Source organism: Hemitrygon akajei, chromosome 13 (genome assembly GCF_048418815.1).
Source record: "Hemitrygon akajei chromosome 13, sHemAka1.3, whole genome shotgun sequence".
In the NCBI taxonomy this organism is placed as follows: Eukaryota; Metazoa; Chordata; class Chondrichthyes; order Myliobatiformes; family Dasyatidae; genus Hemitrygon; species Hemitrygon akajei.
Genome location: NC_133136.1, coordinates 27,357,588 through 27,370,714, shown reverse-complemented (window position 1 = coordinate 27,370,714; position 13,127 = coordinate 27,357,588). Strand labels below are relative to the sequence as shown.

Sequence of the window (13,127 nt, the reverse complement as noted above, 5' to 3'; positions counted from 1 at the left end):
ACATCTTGTTTTTGTTTTAGAACATAGAAAACCTACAGCACAATACAGGCCCTTTGGCCCACAAAGCTGTGCCAAACATGTCCTTACCTTAGAACTACCTAGGCGTACCCATAGCCCTCTATTTTTTTCTAAGCTCCATGTATCCATCCAGGGGTTTCTTAAAAGACCCTATCATTTCCGCCTCCACCACTGCCGCCGGTAGCCCATTCCATGCACTCACCACTCTGCGTTTATAAAAAAAAACTTAACTCCTGACATCTCCTCTGTACCTGCTTCCAAGCACCTTAAAACTATGCCCTCTTGTGCTAGCCATTTCAGCCCTGGGAAAAAGCCTCTGACTATCCACACGATCAGTGCCTCTCATTATCTTGTATACCTGTATCAGGTTACCTCTCATCCTCCGTCGCTCCAAGGAGAAAAGGCTGAGTTCACTCAATCTATTCTCATAAGGCATGATCCCAATCCAGGCAACATCCTTGTAAATCTCCTCTGCACCCTTTCTATGGTTTCCACATCCTGTAGTGAGGCGACCAGAATTGTAGTACTCCAAGTGGGGTCTGACCAGGGTCCTATATAGCTGCAACATTACCTCTCAGCTCTTAAACTCAATCCCATGATTGCTGAAGGCCAATGTACCATATGACTTCTTAACCACAGAGTCAAACTGCATAACAGCTTTGAGTGTCCTATGGACTCGGACCCCAAGGTCCCTTTGATCCTCCACACTGCCAAGAGTCTTGCCATTACTGCTATATTCTGCCATCATATTTGACCTACCAAAATGAACCACCTCACACTTATCTGGGTTGGACTCCATCTGGCACTTCTCAGCCCAGTTTTGCATCCTATCAATGTCTCGCTGTAAGCTCTGACAGCCCTCCACACTGTCCACCACACACCTAACCTTTGTGTCATCAGCAAATTTACTAACCCATTCCTCCACTTCCTCATTTATAAAAAAGCACGAAGAGAAGGGATCCCTGAGGCACACCACTGGTCACCACCGACCTCCATGCAGAATATGACCAGTCTACAACCACTCTTTGCCTTCTGTGGGCAAGCCAGTTCTGGATCCACAAAGCAAAGTCCTCTTGGATCCCATGCCTCCTTACTTTCTCAATAAGCCTTGCATGGGGTACCTTATCAAATGCCTTGCTAAAATCCATGTACACTACATCTATGGCTCTACCTTTATCAATGTGTTTAGTCACATCCTCAAAAAATTCAATCAGGCTCGTAAGGCATGACATGCCTTTGACAAAGCCATGCTGACTATTCCTAATAATATTATTCAAGTCAAGTCAAGTCACTTTTATTGTCATTTTGACCATAACTGCTGGTACAGTACATAGTAAAAATGAGATGACGTTTTTCAGGACCATGTTGTTACATGACACAGTACAAAAAACTAGACTGAACTACGTAATAAGAAAAACAACACAGAGAAAGCTACACTAGACTACAGGCCTACACAGGACTGCATAAAGTGCACAAAAAAAGTGTAGGCATTTACAATAAATAATAAACAGGACAGTAGGGCAAGGTGTCAGTCCAGGCTCTGGGTATTGAGGAATCTGATAGTTTCTTCCCCCAAGCTGTTACATAGTCTGGTCGTGAGAGCCCGAATGCTTTGGAGCCTTTTCCCAGACGGCAGGAGGGAGAAGAGATTGTATGAGGGGTGCATAGGGTCCTTCATAATGCTGTTTCCTTTGCGGATGCAGCGTGTAGTGTAAATGTCCGTGATGGCGGGAAGAGAGACCCCGATGATCTTCTCAGCTGACCTCACTATCTGCTGCAGGGTCTTGCGATCCGAGATGGTGCAATTTCTGAATCAGGCAGTGATGCAGCTGCTCAGGATGCTCTCAGTACAACCCCTGTAGAATGTGATGAGGATGGGGGGTGGGAGATGGACTTTCCTCAGCCTTTGCAGAAAGTAGAGACGCTGCTGGGCTTTCTTTGCTTTGGAGCTGGTGTTGAGGGACCAGGTGAGATTCTCCGTCAGGTGAACACCAAGAAATTTGGTGCTCTTTACGATCTCTACTGAGGAGCCGTCGATGTTCAGCAGGGAGTGGTTGCTCTGTGCCCTCCTGAAGTCACCAACCATCTCTTTTGTTTTGTTCACATTAAGAGACAGATTGTTGGCTCTGCACCAGTCTGTTAGCCGCTGCACCTCCTCTCTGTAAGCTGACTCGTCGTTCTTGCTGATGAGACCCAGCACGGTCATGTCATCGGCGAACTTGATGATATGGTTCGAACTGTGTGTTGCAGCACAATCGTGGGTCAGCAGAGTGAACAGCAGTGGACTGAGCACGCAACTCTGGGTGGCCCCCGTGCTCAGTGTGATGGTGTTGGAGATGCTGCTCCCGATCTGGACTGACTGAAGTCTAGGATCCAATTGCAGAGGGAGGTGTTCAGGCCCATTAGGCTCAGCTTTCCAATCAGTTTCTGAGGGATGATTGTGATTGATTGATTGATTATGCCTCTCCAAATGTTCATGATCTTCTCTATCAACTTACCAACCACTGAAGTAAGACTCACTGTTCTATAATTTCCTGGGCTATCCCTACTCCCTTCCTTGAATAAAGGAACAACATCCGCAACCCTCCAATCCTCCAGAACCTCTCCCGTCCTCATTGACGATGCAAAGATCATCGCCAGAGGCTCAGCAATCTCCTTCCTCGCTTCCCACAGTAGCCCTGGGTACATCCCGTCCGGTCCTGGTGACTGATCCAACTCGGTGCTTTCCAAAATCTCCAGCACATCCTCTTCCTTAATATCTGCAAGCTCAAGTTTTTCAGTCCACTGCAAGTCATCCCTACAATCACCAAGATCCTTTTCCGTAGTGAATACTGAAGCAAAGTATTCATTATGTACCTCTGCCATCTCCTGCAGTTGCATACACACTTTCCACTGTCACACTTGACAAATCTTGCCTGACAAATCTGTTGGAATTCTTTGGGGAAAAAAATAACATGCAGGATAGACAAAGAAGAATCAGTTGATGTTATGTATTTGGATTTTCAGATGGCCTTTGACAAAGTGCCACACATGGTTCTGCTTAGCAGGATAAGAGCCCATGGTATTACCGGAACGATTCAAGCATGGAAAAAGCAGTAGCTGATTAGCAGGAGGCAAAGAGTGGGAATAAAGGGAGTCCCTACTGGTTGGCTGCCAGTAACTAGTGGTGTTCCACAGGGGTCGGTGTTGGAACCGATTCTTTTTACATTATATATGAATGCTTTGGATGACGAAATTGATGATTTGTTGCAATGTTTGCTGACGATATGAAGATGGGTGGAGTTACAAGTAGTTTTAAGGAAGTGGGGAGGCTACAAAAGGACTTAGATTAGGAGAATGGGCGAAGAAATGGCAGATGGAATACAGTCTTGGAAGGTGTATGGTCATGCACTCTGGTAGAAGAAATAAAAGAGTTAACTATTTTCTAAATGGAGTGAAAACATAAAAAAACTGAGGTTCAGAAGGACTTGGGAGTCTTAGTGCAGGATTCCCTAAAGGTTAATTTGTAGATTGAGTCTGTGGTGAGGAAGGCAAATGCAATGTTAGCATTCATTTCAAGAAGACTAGAATATAAAAGCAAGGATGTAATGTTGAGACTTTTTAAAGCACTGGTGAGGCCTCACTTGGAGTATTGTGAGCAGTTTTGGGCCCCTTAGAAAAGATGTGCTGAAACTGGAGAGGGTTCAACGGAGGTTCAAAAAAAGATTCCAGGATTGAATGGCTTGTCATATGAAGAGTGTTTGATGGCTCTGGGCCTGTATTCACTGGAATTCAGAAGAATGAGGGGTGAACTCATTGAAACCTATCGAGTGGTGAAAGGCCTTATAGAGTGGATGTGGAGAAGATGTTTCCTATGGTGGGGGAGTCACAGACCAGCAGACACAGCCTCAGAATAGAGGGGCGTCCTTTTAGAACGGAGGTGAGGAGGAATTTCTTTAACCAGAGAGTGGTGAATCTGTGGAATTTGTTGCCACAGGCAGCATTGTTGGCTTAAATGAAATAAAAACAACATTCTTGGCATCTGTTCTATGACTAAATTCCCCTTCTTGTTTTTATTAATAATTTCAGTCATTATTTCAAACTGTTGCTTGATTGTTTAGTTTATTTTCTGGCCCAAAATGTTAACCAATTGTTATTGAACAATTAATATTCATGGAGGAAAATGTCTTTGCATGAAATATGTAGATAGCTGTGCCCTTGTCCAATTAACTTATAGCTCTATGAAATATCATAGTCATTGAGTAATATATTCAAAATCTATTTTGGTGAAAAACATTATCTGTGAAATTTAGCTAATTGTCATTTTTTCCTGAAATAGAGAATGCAGTTGGATATCATACTGACTAGCCTTCAGGATCAGAATCACATTGCATCGCTGTTAGGCTACAGCTCACCTGTTGACATGACTGAAAGATTCTCACAGAAGTGCAATTCGGATCAGGACTCATCCAATGCTGGAAATATCGACCACTTTCATTTAGCAGAGATCCTTTTGAAAACTCTATTAAGGAACATCAGCTTCTACACTGTAAGCATTTTATCTTAAACAAAAATTTAATGATTTTTCTCACTGTTTTCTCAGTTTTTTTTAATTGTCTGTCTCCAAAGGAGCGTGCTTTCGGAGAGCTGGAAAAGAACAGTGATAAGCAACAGATTAACACAAGGCATACAGAAAGTGGACCACCTTCCCATGTCCATCAGCTGCTGTCTGCATTACATAAACACCTTCTGGCTCACTGTTACTCAAATTCTACTACTAAGGTAATGTCTGAAATGGGAAAAAATATTGGAATATCAGTTATAAAATAAGGGGAAATCAAACATAGCCAAACGGGGCTCAGATAATTTTACAGGTAATCTCAGTTTGGCCTAGAACTGACACTAGTCTCACCAATGTTGGTTCACTCTTAATTAGTCTAAGTTGAGGCAATTATGGAGGACAATGAATGCTGGCATTCACATACAGTGAATGAATAAATAATAACTTTCATTTTAATTTATTATTAATATTAAAAATAATAACATCGGGGTCTCTCTTCCACCCATCAGAAATAATTATCAGGAGTGCTGCATAGCAAGGTCCTTAACATTGTCATTGATCCCTCCCTACCATCAGGCAGGTGGCATTAGAGCAAGGGCTGTTAGGATGAGAAATGGCTTCTTCCCCCAGGCTGTAAGACGACTGAACTCCCTGCCACCACCCAGGTCTCATCACACATGATGTGCCAGTTGGGTTATACAGTATTCTTTTTAACTTGTGTAAGTGCTTCTTATTATTTGTTAATTTACTAGTGGTAGAATTACTTCATGTGTTATGTGTGGGCATTATATGTATTGTGTTGTTTCATTTGGCGGAATACGTGTGTATGGTTGAATTTCAGTAATTGAACTTAAACTTTATAACTTTTTGATGCCTTCGCACTTAATGTTGCAGTTGAGAGAACTGATGTGATAAAAATCAAAAGAGTTTGAATTAACTCTGCATTTTTTCCAAGACCAACTACAGAGTAATAAGCCAATTTGGTCATAAGCAAGTAGGGACTTTTGTCACCTGATCTATCTCATCTGTCTTTAGCACTATTGAGAACTGGAAAAGCCATTAATGAGCAACAAGTATCTCTAGTTGCTGGCTCTAATTGTTTTAGTTAGGAACTAGAACTGAAGTGAAGACACAGGTGCATCTGTGGGATTGGACATTTTATGAATGACGTATTTAGGGAGGAAGCTGCAGCTCAGCCTCAATGGGAACAGGAAGAAAGTGCCAAGAGTTATCATCAAACAGGCTAGGAGGTGTAAAGACAAAATGCTGGAAAAGCTCAGCAGGTCAGACATAGAAAATCAGTGTTAATACTTAAAGTCAATCCCAGTTTGGAGGCTCTTCAAGCCGAAACATTAATTTGTTTTTTTTTCTCTCGGTTGCAACCTGACTGCTGATTGTCTCCAGCATTTTCTGTTTTTCTTTCATCTTCCCAGTCTTCCGTTTTCGTTGCTTAGTAGGAGCAGGCAGGTACTGCAAGAGGAACTCAGCAGGCTGGGCAGCATCTATGGTAAAGAGTAAACAGTCCCCTTCAACAGGTCCCGATGACGGATCTTGGCCCTGAACGTCGACTGTTTACTCTTTTCCATAGATACTGCCTGAGTTCCTCCAGCATTTTGTGTGTGTTACTTGCATTGTTAGCATCTTCAGATTTTCTCTTCTTGGAGATATTGCAAGTCTGTCTCATTCTCTGCCTGATTTTTCCCTATGGATGCTATTGGATTAATGGCATTTTAGATCACTACAGCACAAAAACATGCCCAGCCTATCTAGTTCATGCCAATCTGTTTTTCTGCCTAGTTCCATATACTCACAGCTGGACTATAGCCCTTCATACCCCTCTCATCCATGTACCTATCCAAACTTCCCTTATGGTTCCTCAAAAAGTGTACATAGAGACATGAGTGTTTCACCATGACTAGTTCAACTGCACAGGAGGAGAGAAGCCTGTTTCTTTGCTGTATTACTCTATGACTAAGGATAAAAATTTCAAAAGGGATTCAAGATGGAGTTCAACAAAGCAGAATGGATAGCTGGAAAGCAGTAAGCAAAATAATGGTAAAACACAAAATCAGTGGATGAAGTTGTTCAAAGAATAGAAATAATGTTTTTAAAAAAAAGCTACTAAATTAAAGGCTCACTATTTAAATGCTGGCAAGTTAAGAGAGAGTCATAGAAAAGTATAGCACAGAACCAGGACCTTTGACCCATCTAGTCCATGCAGAACTATTTAAACTGTTTAATTCCATTGACGTGCACCCTGATCATAGCCCTCCATATCTCTCCCTTCCATTTACCTATCCAAACTTAAATGTTGACATCGAGTTGATATGCACCTCTTGCACTGGCAGCAGGTTCCACTTTCCCATAATCCTCTGAGTAAAGAAGTTTCCCCTCATGTTCCCCTTAAACTTTTTACCTTTCTCCTTAACCCATGACCTCTAGTTGTAGTCTCACCCAACCTCAGGGAAAAATCCTGCTTGCATTTACCCTATCTAAACCCATCATAATTTTGTATACTTCTAGCAAATCTCCCCTCAATCTTCTATGTTCCAAGTAATAAAGTCCTAGCTAATTCAGTGTTTCCTTAAAACTCAAGTCCTCCTGGGCCAGCAACACCTTTGTAAATTTTCTCTGTACTCTTTCAACCTTATTTACATCTTTCCTGTAGGTAGATGACCCAGAACTGTACATTATACTCCAAATTGGGCTTCACCAACATCTTATACAAATTCAACATAATATCCCATCTCCTGTATTCAATACATTGATTTATGAAGGCCAGTATGACAACAGCTTTCTTTATGACCCTGTGCTGCTGCTTTCAATGAATTATGGATATGTATTTCCTGGTCCTTTTGCTCTACTGCATTCATCAGTGTCCTATTGTTCACTGAGTAAGAATACCCTGGTTGGTCCTACCGAAATGCAACCCTTTGCATTTGTCTGCATTAAATTCCATCTACCATTTTTCATCCCACTTTTCCAGCTGGTCCAGATGCTGCTGCAAACTAACCACGTTATCATCCAGAACATTGATATCAATGACAAACAACAATGGACTGAGCACCGATCCCTGTGCACTCCCCTAGTCACAGGCCTCCAGTCAGAGGCAACCATCTTCTCCCACAATGTCAAGTTAATAGAAATAAATGAGTATGTTCTAATTAAAAATACTGCAACATGGTTTGAGGATACCCAAAGCTGGTGGTGAAATAACTCGGGGTATTCAGCATTTACAAAGGACAGGCAAAAGGTACAAAGGAGAAAAGAAAACTGTTGATTTGGTACCTGTAGTTAGCTTCAAAATGAATTTAATTCCTTTAGGGCACAAAATTAATAGAGAAGTGATTCATCAAAGGAAAATGCATATAAGGCTGCCAAAAATAGCAATAGGCCTCAGGATTGGGAGCATTTTAAGAACCCTGTAAAGAAGGGCCTTGAAATTGATATTGGAGAGCGTGATAGAATATGAGGAACATAAAACTGAATTGTAAAGAGCTTCTATAAGTACACACTAAGAGAAAAGAGAGAATGAGAATTTGGAATAGTGAATGAGGAAATGGCTGATGAATGAAACAATTATTTTACAGTTACCCTTATAAAGGCAAACATGCAAACCAGTCAGGTGTATTAAAAATAAAGGTTTTAATGGTATGAAAGAACCAAGTATTAGTCAATAAAACAATATTAGAGAAGTTGGTAAGCTTAAAAGCACAAAGGCAAAGGAAATAAAGATCTGCATTCTAGAGTTTTGAAAGAAATAACTTTAAAGAGGGTTGATGTTCTACTTACCATCTTCTTCAGTTCTATCAGTTCTGGATTTTTTTCCCTGTGAATTGGATTGCAGCAAGTGTGACCCCAATATTAAAGAATGGAACGGTCAAGAAAACAGGTTAGTGAGGGAAATGTATTGATGTGGATAGAGAATTGGTTATCTAAGAGAAGAATGGGATGAAGTGGATCTTCCTACCCCTGTTTCTTAAATCCTTACAATTTTATTGGATGCAATTCCTTTTCAGATCATCAGCATCCTTGAGTTCATTAGCTGGTTTGGCAATTAGCATTACAGTTAAAAAAAACTTTACATGTTTAGTTCTCTCTGTCAGAATAAATGTACAAAGCAATGACTAAGTTATAACTTAGTGTCTCTTTCAGGGGAAGAAAATAGCCACAAGTTGTCTTTTCCACTTCCAGTTATCATTACCCCTGTCTGCTCAGTACTGGTACTGGTGCTTTTAGAATTAAAAGTAAATGGTTAGGTTGTCAAAGGCTGAGCTAATGAGCCTAACTTTGCTGTAGCAGAAGTTTGTAGCCTGATGTTAAATATCTTGAAGGGAGATATTCTTGTTTGTTTGTTTGTAATGTCCCTTGTTGTATAATTTGGGCAATCACAGTCTATCCATGACTGTGATTGCCCTTGGCAAATTTTTCTACAGAAGTCGTTTGCCATTGCTTTCTTCTGGCCAGTGTCTTTACAAGACAGGTGACCCTAGCCATTATGAATACTCTTCAGAGATTGTCTGCCTGGTGTCAGCAGTTACATAAGCATTTTATGAACCAGTCTTATAACTTTTTTAATTATAGGACCAGTTAAGCGTGGATTTACTGCATAAGCACTTACAATTGCTGCTGCAGTATGCATCTGATACTTACAGACGATCTGCTGTTCTTCTGAAAGAAAGCTTAGTGGATAAAAGTGTAACGGAAAAATTGCATGGTAAGAATCCTGATTTATTGCTGTACAGTTACAGTTCTTTGTCCTAAAATGAGCAGTTTATTAGCTTCAAGCCTCAATTATGTACAGTACTTTCGCTATGTCTACATTTTTCTTTCAGTTGAATCAGAAAGCATGCAGTCTCTGCATTCTGTTCAACCCCAGGCTGAATGTGTGACTTTCTGTGTCAATACCACATGTTTCCATGGCTGTAGTAAACCGGTGGCAACACCCTTCGCATGATGCATTGAACCAAGGATCCATATGCCTGCTTGACTGGTTTGAGTGTTTTTAAATAGAGCTACTAAAGGGAGTCACATCATTACAACCAGCAATTAACAGATCTTTGTTCTGTCCATGGCTTGTGGTTGTACTAAATCATTCATCTGCAAAATCCAAAGATCCTCACTACCAATGTCTTTCCCTGACTTTCATGGCAACTTTGCTGCTATTGTTGATAAGGCTGTAAAAGTGAGAATTTTTACATTATTGTTTCCTGTTGGTCAAGTGAACTTGTATGCCAAATGACATCGGATTACGTTTCATGTATTTTCAATCAATTTCTGATTCTTTGGGGAAAATGGGAATGGACATCGCAGTTCAAGATATCCTAATTCTCCTTGTTTCCAGAACAATTTACTGAAATGTAAGGGGTATTAGCTCTATATTTACTTTGTTCCTAATGAGAACAAGCTGAGAAAGTAATTTCTGAGTTGTCCAGTGAATGAATCTTTTGCAGAAAACACATGTATTTAACAATACTTCTCATGATGAGAAATTTTGGCATAGTTTGACTGCGGTAAGTTATTTTGACAGTGCTGTAGTGCTTATGTAATGTAGTCTTATTTAAGAAAAAGAAAGTAAGCAATTTTATGAAAATTAAAGACAACATTCTTATTGGTGAGAATTTTATTCTTATTTAAATTATTTCTTTATTTTAGGGATTCTTTTTAATTCTGCAGCTGGAAGTATTTTGTGCCAGGTGATATATTCTCTTCTGCTGTTACCTGCTAGCATTGTGCAACCTGTGCTTGATGGTCTTCTAGATCTTCTTCAACCATTGGATTGTCTAAACAGGCTTTTACCAGCTGCATTGTTAGTGGAGGAACAAGAACTTGAATGGGAGATCCATGGTTAGTGTGGTTATTCAATTTCTTTCAACCTGTTGAGGTTTTTTTTTACAGGACATTGTAGCTATTTCAAACAAGCTTGTAAATTTTCCTCTATTGTTATAAACTTTTTTGAATCTATTTGAACTGGAATAAGGACATTTACTTCGAGATGGAGATCATTTTTATTCAGTGTGATGGATGCATGTGCCTTTGTATTCTTAGATTTAATCATGAGTAGCCGCAGTGTGGGTTCCAGACAAGTGGTGCAATAGTCTTCATTGTATCAGGGGTGGGTGGTGGTTCAGAACTCTGGTTAGGCCACGTTTGGAGTATTACATGCAGTTTTGCTTGCCCACAATAGAAAGAACATTGAGGCTTTGGGGTGGGTGCAGAAGAGGTTTACCAGGATGCTTCCTGGTTAAGAGGGCATGTGTTATCATGAAAGGTTGGACAAATTTGAGTTTTTTTTCTCTGGAATGGTAGAAGCTGAGGGGGAGATCTGATAGAGGTTTTCGTAAGATGATGAAAAGCATAGATACAGTAGACAGGGAGTATCTTTTTCCTAGGGTAGAAATGTCTAATACCAGAAGGCATGCATTGAAGGTGAGAGTGCAGCTTCTTGCTGACTGTGTTATGAATTTGGAGCTGGATGAACTCAGGATCATTCTGGAAGCTGATGGGTTGATCAACAGGTGGTGCAGAGAGGACGTTACACCCAAGATGCAGGATATAGGTAACTGAGTGACCATCAGGTGAGGCAAAGGGCATATGCAGCCAATGCAGAGTACCCCTGTGGCTTTCCCCTCAATAATAGATATACCACTTTGTATTCTGTTGAGGGGGATGACCTGGCAGAGGAAAGCGACAGCAGTCAGGTCTCTGGCACCTGAGTCTGGCTCACTTGCTCAGAAGGGGAAGTGGGAGAAAGATGAGCTGTGGTGATAGAGGATTCAATGGTAGTGGAACAGACAGGAGGTTCTGTGGATGAGAACGAGATTCACAGATGGTGTGTTGTCTTCAAGGTGCCAGGGTCAGGGACATCTCAGATTGAGTCCACAGCATTCTTAAATGGGAGGGTGAGCAGCTAGAGGCTGTGGTCCGTGTCGGTAGTAATCACAGGGTAGCAAAGGTGTCAAGGTCCTGTAAAGTGAGATCAAGGAATTTAGCGTTCAGTTAAAGGACAGGACGTCCAGGGTTGTGATCTCAGGTTTGCTACCTGTGCCACGTGCTAGTAAGGCCAGAAGTAAGAAGATCTTAGATTTTAATGCATGGCTAAGGAGGTGGTGCAGGAGGGAGGTCTTCAGATTTTTGGAACATTGGGCTCTCTTCCAGGGAAGGTGGGACCTGTACAGAAGGGATGGTTTGCACCTGAACATGAGGGGCCTAATATCCATAAAGGAAGCCTTGCTAGTGCTGCATGATAGGTAGGTGGCAGGGTGGGAGTGTGTGTGTTTAGATAACAGTTGCAGAGGGATAGGAACCAGAGCACCGGAGCAGATAGTGGAGTGGTAACGGGGAAGGAAGCTAAGCCTACATACAAAGTCAGGAATCAAAAGGTTGAGTATGATGGGACTAATGTTCTGAGTTGTGTATATTTTAATGTAACATGTATTGTAGAAAAGGTGGATGAGCTTAGGGCATGGTTCAGCGTGTGGAATTCTGATATTCAGAAGGTGGGTGGGAGATGGACTTTCCTCAGCCTTTGCAGAAAGTAGAGACGCTGCTGGGCTTTCTTTGCTATGGAGCTGGTGTTGAGGGACCAGGTGAGATTCTCTGCCAGATGAACACCAAGAAATTTGGTGCTCTTAACGATCTCTACCTGTCAATGTTCAGTGGGGAGTGGTCACTCCATGCCCTCCTGAAGTCAACAACCATCTCTTTTGTTTTGTTCACATTAAGAGACAGGTTGTTGGCTCTGCACCAGTCTGTTAGCTGCTGCACCTCCTCTCTGTAAGCTGACTCGTCGTTCTTGCTGATGAGACCCACCACGGTTGTGTCATCGGCTAACTTGATGATGTAGTTCGAGCTGTGTGTTGCAGCACAGTTGTGGGTCAGCAGAGTGACCAGCAGTGGACTGAGCACACAGCCCTGGGGGGGATGCTGCTCCTGATCCGGACTGACTGAGGTCTCCCAGTCATGAAGTCTAGGATCCAGTGCAGAGGGAGGTAGCCATTAGTGAGATTGGTTGCAGAAAGGAAGGACTGGCAGCTCAGTGTTCTAGGGTTCTGTTGCTTTAGACTTGATAGAGCGGAAGGGATGAAAGGGGGAGAGGTGGCATTATTATGCAGGGAAAATGTCACAGCTGTGTTCAAACAGGACAGACTGGAGAGCTCATCTACTGAGGCTATCTGGGTGAGCAATAAGAAAGGGATGACCACATTAATGGGATTATACTAGTATGGATTGGGACAGGTTGCTTTCTGGTAAAGGTATACTTGGTAACTGGAGGGCCTTTAAAAGTGAAAATTTGAGGGTACTGAGTTTGTATGTTCCTGGCAGAATAAAAGGTTTAGTGAATCTTGGTTTTTAAGAGATATTGAGCCCTGGTTTAAAAGAAAAAGGAGCCGCATAACAGGTAAAGGTAGGAGGGTACAGTTGAGGTACTTGAGGAGTATAAGAAATGCAAGAGAGCACTTAAGAAGAAAATCAGGATGGCTGAAAGAGGGCATGAGGGTATTCTAGCAGACAAGGTGAAGGAGAAACCCAATGGCTTTTATAGATACGGTATATTAAGAGCAAAATG

The 13,127-nt window shown here is 41.7% G+C and overlaps 1 protein-coding gene across 4 annotated transcripts in view; it reads left to right on the top strand.

Annotated features, from left to right (window-relative positions):
- The window catches only part of LOC140737724 (probable E3 ubiquitin-protein ligase HERC1), a 273,953-nt gene that overhangs the window by 63,866 nt on the left and 196,960 nt on the right, over positions 1-13,127 (top strand). For all 4 annotated transcript variants that reach the window (XM_073064301.1, XM_073064302.1, XM_073064299.1 and 1 more), the window contains 4 exons: positions 4,337-4,546; positions 4,627-4,779; positions 9,143-9,275; positions 10,214-10,405. In XM_073064301.1, coding sequence (XP_072920402.1) covers positions 4,337-4,546; positions 4,627-4,779; positions 9,143-9,275; positions 10,214-10,405 — 688 coding nt within the window. The remainder of the gene's footprint in view (positions 1-4,336; positions 4,547-4,626; positions 4,780-9,142; positions 9,276-10,213; positions 10,406-13,127) is intronic.